This window comes from Clavelina lepadiformis, chromosome 3 (assembly GCF_947623445.1).
Source record: "Clavelina lepadiformis chromosome 3, kaClaLepa1.1, whole genome shotgun sequence".
NCBI lineage: Eukaryota > Metazoa > Chordata > Ascidiacea > Aplousobranchia > Clavelinidae > Clavelina > Clavelina lepadiformis.
The window spans coordinates 1,270,073-1,286,344 of NC_135242.1; the positions used below are offsets into that span (position 1 = coordinate 1,270,073).

General features: G+C 38.9%; 1 protein-coding gene across 8 annotated transcripts; it reads left to right on the forward strand.

Moving 5' to 3' along the window:
* The first annotated feature begins 1,193 nt into the window (after positions 1–1,193).
* On the forward strand, positions 1,194–15,177 carry LOC143450432 (uncharacterized). Of its 8 annotated transcripts, none has more exons than XM_076950977.1 (5): positions 2,144–2,290; positions 12,082–12,283; positions 12,408–13,796; positions 13,905–13,936; positions 14,547–15,177. In XM_076950977.1, exons 3-5 carry the CDS (start codon positions 13,720–13,722, stop codon positions 14,702–14,704), a joined length of 267 nt encoding a protein of 88 aa, XP_076807092.1. In that variant the 5' UTR covers positions 2,144–2,290; positions 12,082–12,283; positions 12,408–13,719; the 3' UTR covers positions 14,705–15,177. The 8 variants fall into 7 exon arrangements, 6 of the variants coding, with proteins under 6 accessions (XP_076807097.1, XP_076807092.1, XP_076807095.1 ...); XM_076950978.1 differs by lacking the exon at positions 2,144–2,290 and adding an exon at positions 2,301–3,300; XR_013114695.1 differs by lacking the exon at positions 2,144–2,290 and adding an exon at positions 5,862–7,235.
* The last annotated feature ends 1,095 nt before the right edge of the window (positions 15,178–16,272 follow it).

Here is a 16,272-nt window from a genome sequence, read left to right on the forward strand (position 1 = left end):
GTGGACACTCGCATCACTCAAAACGTTCTGGTTGGTGAGCCAGATGTGGCTCTTTTGATGACGACATCTGGCTCGCAAATAAATCTGAGCTGGCATTTCTCAGCACGACTGTTACGAGCAAAACTTTTTCTGTAATTTTTCATAACGCATTAACAGTAAGAAGCATGATATTAAAGAGTAAATTCAGACATTCATTGTCGCCTAAAATTGTTGGTTTTGCTTAAACATGCACACGTTAGTTGCATTAAGTGTTAAAAAATATTACATGGCTCTGATGGAAATACAATTACAAATATGTAGCTTTCATGGCTCCCTTAGTTGAATAGGTTCCCGACCCCTGAGTTAACATAAGATAAGATTAAGCTCTGCAGACTAAATCAGAAAATCTATCTAATTATTTCACGTGTAATATATAATTGCTTGTTGCCAGATTGTCTGGTCACTGTAGCGTTTAAAAGAGCAGCGCTTTAGATTTTAGATTCAAACTCTCTGTTATGGAGTCATACTGCTTGCTTTGTTCTTTACAGAGCAGTCCCATCTCATGAAAGATGGACGCAGGTTTCTTGGGATTTTTTCTATGTCATTTTCATTTAAATTTCCTGTCAACGTTTTTGCCAAAGTCAGTTCTTGTTTCCATGATATTTCAAGATTTTGTGGTGATCCTGTTATTTCTGCCACGCAGCCAAAAATATATGAGGAACAGCAAAATGTCTTTGTTTCAATCGCGTGGACGAAAAAAGCAGAAAAATAATGTATTCTTAAATCAGCAGCTTTTTGCAAGGCTATATTGTGCTGGTGCTGAACAACTACACAGCCAAGACTTGCCAACAAGAAAACAGTTTAACAACAGCGCCAAACCTACCTTACCTAGTTTGGTAGTAATCATTACCTGACTATCCAATGATTACCAAATTACCTAATTGAGCAAATAGCAAATTTGAAAAAACGCATTTCACAGTGTCAACTATGATATCAGTAAACGTGGAAACTTGTCAGCTTTTGTGAGCACATAATACGCTTTGCTTAATTACGTCATAGTCAGAGATATCGGGCGCCGTGTGTGATAAAATTGTTTGCTTTGTTTCACGATGCATCACGTGATATTTGCTGGCAATATTACTCATACTCAGTGTTACTCGAAATATCTACACCAGCATTCAACAAGCTTTTCTTGAGAGAGAGATGTGATATAGCTTTGTTGTGTTTTTGTAAAAAACGGACATGACTTAAAGGTGAAGTTTAAACTAAAACTTCAAAGTAAGCAATTCATTGCAGTGAACATTTAGATTTGATGTAAACATAAATCGAAGAAATCAAGAACAAAAACAGTTTGGACTAATAAAGAGGCAATGTGTCCATCGCAAAGTGTTTGTGGGATGTTAAAAAATTAAACAATGTAACTTGCAAAATGTACACCAGCATTCAACAAGCTTCAGCTTGAAGAAGATGATGTGTGGCTTGTTGTGTGTTCGTAGAAAACGGCCATGACTTAAAGGTAAAGTTTAAGATCGAAACCTCGAAGTAAGCAATTCGTTGCAGTGAACATTTGTGGAAAAGTGAGCATAAAACTGTTCATTTTAAGTAATGCTGCTTAGATGGGGTTTTTTGTTAATTTTATAGTTTGCTTTAAATACGCCATAAAGCTCGTTTGAGCGTTTTTTTATCGTGTTCCCAAAAATTTGCAATAAATTGGAAAAATTTTGCTTAGAAAAGACATTATTTTACTGCGATATTGACTAGTGTTTGTCAAAGTAAAAAATAAGAACAAAATAATAAAAGAAGGAAGAATAATCAATAGATTAAAAAATAATATTGTATGACTTGATTTAAGTTAATATCGCACCACAAAGCAAACAACTTTAGCCCTGTGCAAATCGACAAGTCGGAGCTTGTCCAGTTGAAGGTCGTAAATTTACGACAAAATGTAACGTTTACGATTTACGATTTACGCTTCCATTCAGTTGTATAGAAAAATATGGTAACTAAACGCAGAAACTTTATGAAGATAATATCGTTTAATAATTTCAATACTGGAAGAAAATTATTAGCATTCGCTTTTGAAACTGGTATCAGTATTTCAATAAATATTTTGGGAAAGTATTTCCTATTCTACTTATAGTCTACGTACTTATTTTAGGCGTACTTAAGAGTGGTATTGTACTTTTTCTAAGGAAGACTGGTATTTTGTATGTGAAATAAATACCGAAATGTGAGAAAGATCAGGAAAAGTAAAAAAGAATGTTACGACCAACTACTGAAATTCGCCACACTGGCGGCTCTTTACAAAAAGGTATCTATACATTTGGTAACAAATTGACAGTGTATGTTTATGAGTTTCAGTTTATGAGAATTACTGACAAAGCGATAAAGAAAACTAAAAGAATTCCGGTTCGTCTGGTAACTGGTGATGTTTGAGCTATAAATCCATTGTAGGAATTGGTTTAGTCCACAGCCTCTGTGACTCTGCATATTTGTTTTGATTTTTAAGGGAAGTAAAACTTTGGGCACAAGTAAAACTCTGTAAGCAAAGTTAGACGTCGGGCAGTAGCAGCTTTGTAGCAAATTGTTTTAAGGAACAACTATTAGAAACCATAGCAACAAAGCATGACCAAACGAAGTAAGAATTGTAACCTTTGCAGAGAAAAGGCATTTGCAAAAACGCAAATATAAGCGTTGTAAGTTAACTTATAAACTACGCAGGAAAGGGTATCACTACTGTAGAGTTGTGGCTAAAAGTTTAAGACCAAACCGCCAATTTCGAGAAAAACAGTTCTCCGTCGTATTCCTTGTCGCTTTTTTACTTATTTCTTGCTAAACTATATACAAGACAAAGAAATAAGCGTTTATATTGTGTTTTGCATCAAAATCTCAAATTTTTAATATTTGGTGTGTCCTCCTTTCGCTTTGATAAAGGCCTTCATTCGTCTGGGCATAATTTACATTTTACCTATTTTAGGTAGATAAATAATACAGAAAAATAATCTCTACTGGCTAATGTTCAATTGATAGTTGCTAAATAATGACTGATTACATCAGATTTCGACCCAGAATAAAGATGATGTAATTGAAACAATATCTGATGCAGTATTATGATGTACTAAGAAAGAAACGTCATATATCAAGTCAGGTGTTAAACTTTTGGCCACGAATAAAATGACAAATTGAGATTTTTCTGGTTTTCTAATAAGGTATTTCTGTTTCACTTATAATTAACAGCATATTTACCTAGATTATTTTGCGGAAAAAGTTTTGAAGTGGCTATAAAACTGATAAAAACAAGCATGTTAGCTTAAACTACAGGTAAGTGAGTAGCCACAAATATTTTTTGAATTATACTTTTATTGTCGATGTACAATTTCTCGAAATAACATGTGGCAACACTACGATTAAGCGGGGTTTTCCCGGTTGTACAGCCAGTTAGTTGTACAGGTTGTACATTCCAATTTTAACATCCGTTTGAGTCAATAAAGTGTTATAATGGCATCTCTGAGGTTAATTGAAAATGTTGAATTTGGCAATGACGTGTCAGAGGTAAGGACATAACATAAAATAATGTTTCAGATGCAACTTGTTTAATCCGGCTGCAGTAGAAGAAAGTTTTGTTACTCTTGTATACTACTCTGTTGAAGTTATTTGCAACTTGCGTGTTATACATTTTACAAAATAATTCATTCTAATGACATTCTTCTTCTGACAATGTTTTCGTTTATAGTAAGCACTTCAGTTCTAAGGCATTGTGTTAGTTACTGTAGGAATTAAGTGACAGCATTTTTGTGTTGTCAAGAATACAAATTACACAAGAACAGGCTATTTTTGTAACACTATTTTTGTAATACTATTTTTGTAATAATTTTTCTTTGTAATATACTTAAACGTTTGTGAAGGTATTGTGCAATATAATTAAAAGTTGTGTTGACTTCAATCAACTTATAGTTCTAGTTTTCAACTGGATTTTGGTTTGTGCAAATGTTGTGTTAGAATGCTGTTGGTCTTTGGGTTGTAAAATCCAGTTCTGAAGATTTCTATACATATAAGTTAAAGACATTATATTCTACGTTGTTCGGTCGGTTTGTAGCAAAACAATATTTATTGTAAAGCGTTCCATAGAATTTCAAACTACTTGGAAAGATAGTTTGCTTATTTACAATGTCTTCTCCAGATTATTTCTGTCCTTTTTTCTCTTTCTTTGAAACTCATATCTTCTTTTCAGGAAGATTGTGGGAGCACAAGCTCACAGTTTTCTTAACAGTTATCGATTTTTTGCCACATCTTCCTTGTTCTGTTAAATGAATACCAAGTCGTGACCAGACCCAGGTATGTAATTGTACTACCTGGGTTTTGGTCAACCCGTTGATCTTTTACCGGTGAATGTGGCAAGCATGACTTGGTTTGCAAATCTTTCCTTAGGCATTCTGGTGATATCACCAAAAACACCATCGTAGTTGGTTGTTCTCAATTCGGAGATTTGTAGGATCTTAACGTTAAGAGATTTACGGTTTTCAGTGCTGTGCATTTGATCTATTAACGCTACACCATGAACCCCTTTTTAAAACCTAAACCATGAACCTCTATCATCTGATTTCTAAAGTCTTGACTGTACTCTTTGGGTCATCATCCAAGATTCATGATCTACAGGTGAGAAGCGGAAGAAAAACTGACACAAAAATCGAGGCAAACTCGTCAATTGCACTCCCAGGTACTTGAACTTCTGCCTTGTTTCCTTCAACTTGTTTCAGTGTTCTAATCACGCTTGCAGTGAGCACTGAGCAGGTTTCTTGATAGGCAGAGTACCTCAGTTTTCTTTATGCTTATTTTCATCTCGGAGTCATTGCGAACAGTTGCAAAACGATCGAGTGCATGTTGGAGACAAGGTTTGCAATAGGCAGAAAGAACCAGGTCGTCTGCAAACAACAAATGACCAATCCTACTTTTTTCAACTTTGACATACTCTTCACCAAGGCCCACTTTGTCTATCCAGCTCATGTAAACCATGAAAAGGAAAGATGACGGCACAACCTTAGCAGAGACAAAAATCCACAGTGAATGGTTTCGACTTAACCTTGTTCAATCTGACACAAACTTTAGGGCAACTGCACTTGAGTTAACAGCTACTAGTAAGCTACCATCAATACAATACTCTTGCACTAGTCTCCAGAGTAATATTGAGATTCCAAATTCCTTTCAAGTCTGCACTTTAAACTGTTTCACTGTCTATGCTGCTACTTTTCGCCCCTCAACACGCGGAGCTGGAAATCAGACGACAGCCTGTTATGGAGCAGAGCTTTGCCTTGCAGGTGTAGCAGGGCCTCGCAGGGTAGCAGGGTAGGTAGCAGAGATTTGCCTTGTTTGCTGGGATAGCTTTCATAGCTCCTTGGTTTTACCAAAGGATATCTTCTCAGTATTCCTCCACACACCGAGCTGACTCCGCAAGCTCTGGTGGTTGTGGCTGGACTTGTGACATTAAACCGTGTCCATTTTATGTTGGTGTGTTTCGTGCAATTTGAAAATTTGTTGAACTTGGTTTACCTGTTGCTCACAAAGGCTTACCTTACATCCTTGCTCCTCAGGTCCCGATTTGAGTCTATAAAGCCAGTTGGATTTATGAGATGTTGGGGTTGTTAGAAGTTTTAAAAGATGTAGGTTGCAGACAACCAGGTAGTGATCGGTAGATAGCTTAATTCCCCTTTTAACTGAAACGCCCACCACACGAAAAAATGTTGGCTGAAACCAAAATCTCTCAGCAATCTATGCTGTGCAATACCATTGTAATATGTGCAGCTTCAGTACTGCTCTGTTTTGGAAAACGGTGTTCATAATGCTAAGACCATCGGTGTCACATAGCTGTAAAAGACACTTTTCGTTCTCGTTAAAGTCTGCATCTCCTTGCTTTCCAATCGCACCCTTCCATGTATGGCCATCACTCATCAGTGCCACCATGTGCATCGAATTCTTCCAATAAGAGTTGGAACTTATTGGGCATGCCCCTCTGCAGAGTATCCTCAATTTCATTAACAAATTTGAAATGTTGTAATGTTGAAACTAGTTCATATTTCTATACAAAGCAGGCTACTATGTTTCTTTAACTGTAGCTGTTCCTTAGGCATTCTGGTGATATCACCAAAAACACCATCGTAGTTGGGTCTTCTCAATTCGGAGATTTGTAGGATCTTAACGTTAAGAGATTTACGGATGTCAGTGCTGTGCATTTGATCTATTCACGCCACACCATGAACCCCTTTTTAACATCTGATTTCTAAAGCCTTGACTGTACTCTTTGGGTCATCATCCAAGATTCATGATCTATAGGTGAGAAGCGGAAGAAAAACTGACACAAATATCGAGGCAAACTCGTCAATTGCACTCCCAGGTACTTGAACTTCTGCCTTGTTTCCTTCAACCTGTTTCAGTGTTCTAATCACGCTTGCAGTGAGCACTGCTGCACTGCTGCTGCAGCACTGCTGCTGCAGAAACGTGAAGGTTTGTGGACAGTGTAAACAGCTCGCATCACTCAAAACGTTCTGGTTGGTCAAGGAACCAAATACCGGTATTTTCCAACTCAATCAATCGAAACGTCATCATGAATACCAGTTTTTTTGAACATCAAAAGCCTAGAAAGGTTCATTTTGTGTAATGCTGCAAGTCAAGTTTTGTAAATTTTAGTTTGCTTTAAATACGTCATAAAACTGAGCGTTTTTTATCGTGTTTCCAGAAAATTGCAATAAATTGGAAAAATTTTGCTTTAAGTAAAAACATTACTTTACTGCGGTATTGACTAGTGTTTGTCAAAAAAAAAAAAAAAAAAGAACAAAATAATAAAAGAAGGAAGAATAATCAATAGAATAAAATCTGTCCAATCTGTCTGCCTGTCCAATTGAAAGTCATAAATGTACATTTACGACAAAATGTACCGTTTACGATTTACGATTATATTGACGTCTCCATGTAAAGACATTTTAGATGTCGGGCAGCAGCAGCATTGTAGCAAATTGCTTTAAGGAACAACAACTAGAAATCATAGCAAAAACGCAAATAAAAGCGTTGTAAGTTAACTTATAAACTACGCAGAAAGAGGCAACACTATAATGCAAAATGACAAATTGATTTTTTTGGCTTTTCTAATAAGGTGTTTCTGTTTCACTTGTAATTAACAGCATATTTATGTAAGTTATTTTGCGGGAAAAAATTTGCTGTTGATATAAAACTGATAATCACAAGCATGTTAGCTAAAACTACAGGTAAGTCAGTAGCCACGAATATTTTTGAATAATATTTTGATATCGATTTACAATTTCTCGAAATAATGTGTGGAGCGAACACGTGCGTACTGCCTGCTACGATTAAGCAGCAAGGTTTCCCGGTTGTACAGTTAATACATTCCAATTTAAGCCATATTCTAGTTTGACCTAATAAAGTGTTATAATGGCATCTCTGAGGTCCATTGAAACTGTTGAATTGGGCAATGACGTGTTAGAGGTAAGGAAATGAGATAAAATGATGTTTCAGATACAACTTGTTTAATCCGGCTGCAGTTGTGGAAAGTTTTGTTACTGTTGTATACGACTCTATTGAAGTTATTTCCAAATTACGTGTTATACGTTTTACAAAATATTTCATTCTAATGACATTCTTCTGCTGATAATATTTTCGTTTATAGTAAGGATTTCAGTTCTATGTGATTGTGTTATTTACTGTAGGAATTAAGTAAAAGCGTTTTGTGTTGTCAAGAATACAAATTACACAAGAACAGGCTATTTTTGTTGTGATACAATTGTTACTTGATACATAAAGGAGAGTATGTGTTAAATGTTAAAGTTTTCTGTGTAATATACCTAAACTTGTCTCAAGGTATTGTATAATTAAAAGTTATGTTGACTTCAATCAACTCATAATTGTGGTTTTCAACTGGATTTTGGTTTGTGCAAATGTTGTATTAGAATGCTGTTGGTCTTTGGGTTGTAAAAATCCAGTTCTGAAGTTTTCTATATATATAAGTTAAAGACATTATATTCTATGTTGTTTGGTCGGTTTGTAGCAGAACGATATTTATTGTAAAGCGTTCCATAGAATTTCAAACTACTTGGAAAGATAGTTTGCTTATTTACAATGTCTTCTCCAGATTATTTCTGTCCTTTTTTCTCTTTCTTTGAAACTCACATCTTCTTTTCAGGAAGATTGTGGGAGTACAAGCTCACAGTTTCTTTAACAGTTTGCGATTTTTTGCCACAGCTGCCTTGTTCTGTTAAATGAATACCAAGTCGTGACCAGGCCCAGGTATGTAATTGTACCACCTGGTTTTTGGTCGACCCGTTGATCTTTTACCGGTGGCTGTGGCAAGCATGACTTGGTTTGCAAATCTTTCCTTATGCATTCTGGTGATCTCACCAAAAACACCATCGTAGTTGGTTGTTCTCAATTCGGAGATTTGTAGGATCTTAAGGTTAAGAGATTTACGGATGTCAGTGCTGTGCATTTGATCTATTCACGCCACACCATGAACCCCTTTTTAACATCTGATTTCTAAAGCCTTGACTGTACTCTTTGGGTCATCATCCAAGATACATGATCTATAGGTGAGAAGCGGAAGAAAAACTGACACAAATATCGAGGCAAACTCGTCAATTGCACTCCCAGGTACTTGAACTTGTTTCTTGTTTCCTTCAATCTGTTTCAGTGTTTCTCAGCACAACTGCACTGAGCAGGTTTGTTGAGAGGCAGAGTACCTCAGTCTTCTTTATGCTTATTTTCATCTCGGAGTCATTGGAAACAGTTGCAAAACGATCGAGTGCATGTTGGAGACTAGGTTTGCAACAGGCAAAAAGAATCAAAGAATCGTCTGCAAACAGAATATGACTAATCCTACTTTTTTCAACTATGACATACTCTTCACCAATGCCCACTTTGTCTATCCAGCTCATGTAAACCATGAAAAGGAAAGATAACGACACAACCTTAGCAGAAACAAAAATACACAGTGAATGGTTTCAACTTAACACTGTTCAAACGGACACAAAATTTAGGGCAACTGTACTTGAGTTAACAGCTACTAGTCTTCTTCTTCGTGTGGAGTAGTAGTGTGGTGTAGTTCTTTAAGTTTTCTTGAGAGAGGGAACAAAAACCTGATATTGTAGGGCAGGTGTTTGTTAGCCAGCTGACCAGCTTTTCATCCATTGTTGTCAGACCACGGTTCCCACAAGGATGGCGGTATATGGGACAAGATGTTATGACGTGGTGTGCAGTCTGCTCTTCTGCACCACACTCATAGGCCGCAGATGGAGCCATACCCCATTTGTGCATAGGTGAGCGGAAGAGGCCAACGCCAGTTCGAAGGCGATTGAGCTTGGTCCAAGCACACTTGGGAAAATGCATTCCCGGTGGTGATGTACTGGCCTCCGAAATGTAACCATGGAGTCTGGAAGAATTTTTTCTTGCCACTCCATGCTCCATTTGTAATCCGCCCAGCTTGCCACAATGGTGCTTGACTGGTTAAAGTCATCCAGTAAATCCAATGCAGCAGGGACAAATGGGTGCCTCGACTTAAGCTGCCGGTGTCCTCTAAGTGGAGGAGGCAGGAGCCGGTCATGCAGAAGATGCCCAGGCTCCAGTGCTCGGCGTGCTAGAGACAGTGTGGCTCTCTTGCGGCGAATCTCAGATGGGTGGATACCTGCTAGGACAAACAGGTTGTTTGTTAGTGTGGGGCGCAGGCATCCAGTCACTAAACGCAGAGCGTCATTAATCGGCTTATCTATGAGGCGGGTGTGTGCACTACGACACCAAGCTGGTGTGCAGTACTCGGCGGCAGAGTGGACCAAAGCCAGGGTAGCTGTGCGAAGTGTTGTACCTCCAGCACCTCAGCTAGATCCTGCCAGTCGTCTTAAAAGCTCAACGCGTGTTGTTAGTTTTTTGCGAAGTGACTCCAGGTGTCGACGAAACGTGAGTGCCCTGTCCAGCTTTATGCCAAGGTATGTTGGTTTGGCAGTGTAAGGGAAAGGACGTCCATAAACAGTGATGTTGACCTCACTTTGTGCCTCCTTATTGTACAGGTGGAAGGCAGCCGTCACAGTTTTGGTTACACTGAGCTTCAGCTTCCATTTCTGGAGATAATTGGATATGGTTGCCATATCCTGGGTTGGGGACCCCTCCCACTCCTGCCAGTTTTCTGCTCTATGCATAATTGCCAAATCGTCAGCTTAAGCAAACTTTTTGGCAATTGTTTCTGGCAGGTCATGCGTGTAGATGTTGAAAAGGAGGGAGCTAGGACTGATCCCTGTGGGACACCATTTCGCAGGCGTCGCAATCTGCTTTTTGTGCCATCACCGGTGGTGAGGGTGAAACTGCGATTTCGGACAAGTTCCATGATTAGAGAAACCATGATCCTGTCCGACAGTAGGCGCAAAAGCTTGCAGGTGAGGCCGCGATACCAAACGGTATCGTATGTAGCTGTGAGATCGACAAACACAGCACCTGCTTTTTTCTTAGCCGGAAAGCTGTCCTCGATTTCTTGAGTCAAGAGAGTAACTTGGTCCACGGTTGATGTTCCGTGTCGAAATCCAGCTTGCTCTTGAGGGAGCAGTGGGTCGATAAAAGGTTCGACACGGGCTTAGATCATTCTCTCCAGGATCTTGAAAGGGATACACAAAAGGGAAATTGGTCGATAACTCTTTGGATCCTCTATCGGCTTCATCGGCTTTGGGATGGTAACCACAAGTGCTTCTCTCCAGATTTTCGGAAGCTTGAGAGTGTGTAAACAGGAAGACAAGAACTTGTTTAGCCAATACTTTAAAGCAGCTCCGGCATGGATAATTTAATCAGCTCAGGGCAAATTGAATCAGGGCCTGGAGCTTTCCCAGACTTTAGCAGCTGGAAGGCGCTGGCAAACTCTTCTGGTGTAAAATCTCCAGAGATTGTTTCACCAGGAGGTGTAGGGATCCTCCAGAGCTCAGTCACCTCATTGTTAACAAGGTAGGCTGATTTGTGATCTTTCACTCTATAGACCCCATTCTTTACTAACTGTGAGGCAATACAGTTGGCAGAGATGGGGCATGGTCGATGCGTTTGTCTGGATCTGCCAGTCAGGTTGTTGATTGTTTTCCATGCCAGACGACTGGAGTGCCTTAAGTCGATGGTGTTGACAGCCTCTGTCCAACGCTTTCTTCGCTTTTCATCGAGTCGAGCGTGCAATGCAGAGGCGGCTGATTTTGATGCTTTGCCCTGCTGGGCTGTCAGAAAAGCCTGGTAGAGGCTCTCACACTCCGCATCCCAGCACGGTCTATAGTTATTTCTACGACCGCGAGGGATTGATCGCTTGGCTGGTTTAACGATGGCAGAGCAGAAGTCCTGGTAAGCCTCATCTACAAGGCCCGTATCCGGAGGTGGAAGGTCCTGGGCGAGCTCGTTGGTAGTGAGACTATATAGTTCACAATTGGCCTTGCGGAAGTTCCAACGCTTATATGGCTCACTTGGAACTGGAAGAATAGTTCTTGGAGTCATAATAAGTTAGGGTCGATGTTGAGACTTTGGAAACTTCTCTCAAACACGTCTGTCCAAGTTCCAGCTAATGTGGCCAGTGCTCGCGAAAGCCAGGTCTGGGTTAGTACCAGTGTTCCAGCGACCATAGAAGAAGCTTGGAGCATCCTTAGGGTTGTGCAAATACACAACAATACTCTTGGTTGCCCAGTCAATCAAGCATTCTCCTTCTGGACTGGTGGAATTATAACCCCAGTTCGTATGTTGGCAATTGAAGTCGCCAGCATAGATACTAGGGTGTGGGAACACTGGGATTGCTGTTGGTGTTAGTCGCGAGGTAGGTGGCTTGTAGACACTGACAACTATAACACCATCAATGTCCGCACATAGCCACTCAATTGCCGATCCTGTTGGAGGCTGGTCGGCAACGTTCCACTTGAGCCTGCTGTGGACAAACGTAGAAAGGCCGTGCTTCTTGCTTAGGGTATGTCTGACTAAAGTGAAACTTTGTATCACCAGACAGTCCACACTTGTGCAGTTAGTTTCCTGCAACAGGATGATGAGGGCTTTATGCTTGGTGGCCAGTTGGCTAATAATGCAGATCTTGTTTGCGTTTAGGTCCTCGACGTTCAGCTGCAAGATGTTGGGCAGAGGTTGCCCGCACTGAACTTCCATATTGTCACCTCTTTGTTTCCGTGGCCGAAGGACTATCCTTTTACCACCTTGGAAACGTCTCCTTGTTTTCATCATTAGCCTGGTCATCATTAGATTTCCCAGTTTCCAGGACTCACCGCGAGAAGATTGATGAAACGAGCCCCAAGTAAGTAAGCTACTAGTAAGCTACCACCAATACTACCTTGTCAATCTTGCACTAGTCTCCAGAGTAATTTTGAAATTCCAAATTCCGTATTGTATTAGCTGTGTTAGCTGTATCGCTGTATTAGCTTTCAGAAAACGGACAGCTCAGGCAACTTCGGCCTCAGGGAGACTACTTTCTTCTCTGAAACGTATCGTTTGTGTGTCAGTTGATATTTCTGGGACAGGACTTAATGGATCTCTAAAGTATTCTTTCCATCTGTCAGGGATGCCACCTGTTGATCTTCTACAGACTTTGTGGCAGATGATCTTTTGGCTTGCTGTCTGGGGATGGTTTGTTAAAATAATTTATTAACAGTTCTGAAGTAGGAAAACAACTTTTGTTCAAATTCCTTCCAAGTCTGCACTTTAAACTGTTTCACCCTCAATGCTGCTGGTAATCAGACCACCATCTGTCATGGAGCAGAGCTTTGCCTTGCATGGGTAGCAGGGCCTAGCAAGGTAGGTAGCAAGGCTTTGTCATTTTTGCTCGGATAGCTTTAATAGCTTCTTGGTTTTACCATAGGAAGTATTCTCAGTATTCCTCCACACACCGAGCTGATTCTGCCCGCACATCCTAGTAGTTGTGGCTAGATTTTTGACGTTAAACCGTGTCCATTTTATCTTGGTGTATTTCGTGCACTCTGAAAATTTGTTGAACTTGGTTCACCTGTTGCTCACAAAGGCTTACCTTACATCCTTGCTCCTAAGGCTTCCGATTTGAGTCTATAAAGCCAGTTGTTTTTATGAGATGTCGGGGTTGTCAGAAGTTTTAAAAGATGTAGGTTACAGACAACCAGGTAGTGATCGGTAGATAGCTCAGTTCCTCTTTTAACTCAAACGCCCACAACAGAAAGAAAAGTTGGCTGAAACTAAAATCTTTTAGCAACCTCTCCTGCGCACTACCAGTGTAACATGTGTAGCTTGTGCACAGCTCTGTTTTGGAAAACGGTGTTCATAATGCTAAGACCATCGGTGTCAAATAACTGTAAAAGTCGTTAAAGTCTGCATCACCATGCTTTCTAATCGCACCCTTTCATGTACGGTCATCACTCATCAGTGCCACCACGTGCATTGGTCTTCCAATAAGGGTTTGAATTTATTGGGCATGTTCCTTCTGTTTCTTGCTCATATCATCTTTTGTATGTTCTCAGCGGATTTGGTGGATTTTGCAATTTGGTTTATTTACTGGTGTAAGTAAAACGAGTAATGCTTGCATTATCTTAACAAGCATAGCGGCTCTCAATGCGTTTGCGTGGTATAAAAGTTGTCACGACATCTTTTCCAAAGTAAAGCAAACAATATTTCAAACAGTGCTAAGCAACAGGTCATTTATAAAATGACGTAATGCTGGAGTCTAAACAATAAAATATCTCTTTTCTATTTTAGGTTTTAGCTTCTATGTTGATGGAACATTGCATGGCGGAGTTTGACGAAGGAGTTGAGTTCCCATTTCTTTACGTTTTTCCACCAGATGTGTGAGTAACTCTGCTTCTGTTGGCTCTATGCTTTAATAAGAACAAGTTTTATAAACTAAACTTACTTATTTTTACCACCCTGATTATATATCTCTACCTTTTTTGTAGGATCGAATACGCTCATCAGAAAGTGGGCGCTCGTAAGTAATGCAAAGCTTTTCATGCCGCGAAGTGAATCTATCTCTTGTAATTATCAAAAAGCATAGATCAATATTTCATTCATAAAAAAATTTTGGTTACATTGACGTCTCCATGGAAAGATATTTTAGCAGTTTTAATCGTTTTCAAAAGTTACAACTGTTGGTACCGTATGGGACATAGAATTGTTTCAAACAGCAATAAACAGCTTGCTAACTATCACTACACACTTTTTGTGTTACTCGTTAATTATATTTTTCGGAGAGATGCAAGTTTGACAGCTTTTCTTAAAGTTTGCTTTGCAGTGTTGTCAATGCAACAAGATTCATTTCACTCATAATTGATAAAATAATTGTCATAATTGATAAAACAAAACGACGTTTCTTATACAAAAACCACTTTGTGTGTCTAATCGTAAGCGATGAGCCATGGGTAGTAAAATGCTCATTTAAAAACATTGCAGACCTCAATAAAAAGCTGTTATCAAAAGCGCAGAGCTAGTTACAGGGATAGTGTTTTGTGATTTTTCATGTCCTTTGTATTGCAAATAAGCTAATTCATATATACGAAAAGGTGTTCTCTTTTAACAGTAAAATGTTTGTTTTTTCTCAGGAATGCCTGAAAGACAAACTGCCATATCAATTCCTGTAGAATTGGACGAGATAGAGCAGTTTCGTGTTATCAAGAAAAAAATCCAGGAAGCTTCCATCTCCATTATTGCAGCTCCCACAAGTGACCAGTTAAACGATCAAGAAGAATTTGAAATTTAGCTTTGATGCGTTTAAAAACCGTAACTTGTTTTTTCTGCTTTGGTAGTAAACTGAGAATTAATCAAACCAAATTTGTTGCTATTCCAATGTTACTTATCAATGTTTCCTTACTGCTATATCTGCTGGAAAAAAAATGTTGCTAATAACTACAATTGCAGAATATGATATGTTGATAGCGTACTGAAAACTCGACGTGATACGTACAGTAACTCCAATCGGAGTAATTTAAATTGATGCTGTGTTTGTTTGGTATAATGCTGTTGTTTTTTTGCGAATGCTGCCTATGGTTTACTGCTTGTTGCTACATATAAATGTTAAGTTAATTAACTTAACTCCAAGTAATTGTTCAAAACTATTGATCAATTTGTTGACAGAGTTCACATGAGTTTGTAATGAGTTAAGTATGACCATAATTGCTATTTGTATGATTAAAAAACTATCCGTACTTTCATTCGTGTTCAGTTATTTAAATAAATTTTTCTGGTTACAAAATTTGGTTTATCACGTGCTTTAAACAAGCATGAAGAAGTTCAAGTAGTTACAAATAATGTCCAACTCTAATGAGAACATCAAAAGCATCACAGGGTACTTTGTATACGCTCTAGCAATATGCTCCTCTTGAAAAGCTTGCAATCGTGTCATTTCTTTATAGAATCTGTTATTTAACTTGGGAAAAGCTGTTGTTGTTGTATATCTTAGAAACAGTTGTTTTCGTTCAATATTTTCCAAACTGCTGTTGTCGGTAGATAGCTTAATTCCCCTTTTAACTCAAACGCTCACCACAAAAAGAAAAGTTGGCTGAAACCAAAATCTCTTAACAACCTCTGCTGTGCACTACCAGTGTATCATACATAGTTTGTGCACAGCTCTGTGCTAAAAACAGTATTGAAAATGCTAAGACCATCGGTATCAAATAGCTGTAAAATCTGCATCACCATGATTCCCAATCGCACCCTTTCATGCACGGCCATCACTCATCAGCACCACCATGTGCATGGAAGTTTTCCAATAAGGGTTTGAATTTATTGGGCATGTTGCTTCTGTTGCTTGTTCAATAGGCTCAGGCGTATCTTTTGTATGTTCTCAGCGAATTTGGTGGATTTTGCAATTTAGTTTATTTACTGGTGTACGTAAAACGAGTAATGTTTGCATTATCTTACAAAGCATAGCGGCTTTCAATGCGTATGCGTAGTATAAAAAGTTGTCATGGCATCTTTTCCAAAGTAAAGTAAACAATATTTAACACTGCTAAGCAACAGGTCATATGTAGAATGACATATTGCTTTAGTCTAAACAATAAAATTTCTCTTTTCTATTTTAGGTTTTAGCTTCTCTGTTGATGGAACATTGCCTGGCGGAGTTTGACGAAGGAGTTGAGTTCCCATTGCTTTGCGTTTTTCCACCAGATGTGTGAGTAACTCTGCTTCTGTTGGCTCTATGCTTTAATAAGAACAGGTTTTATAAACTTAACTTACTTATTTTTACCACCCTGATTATATATCTTTACCTTTTTTTAGGATCGAATACGCTCATCAGCAAGTGGGCGCTGGTAAGTTACGCAAAGCCTT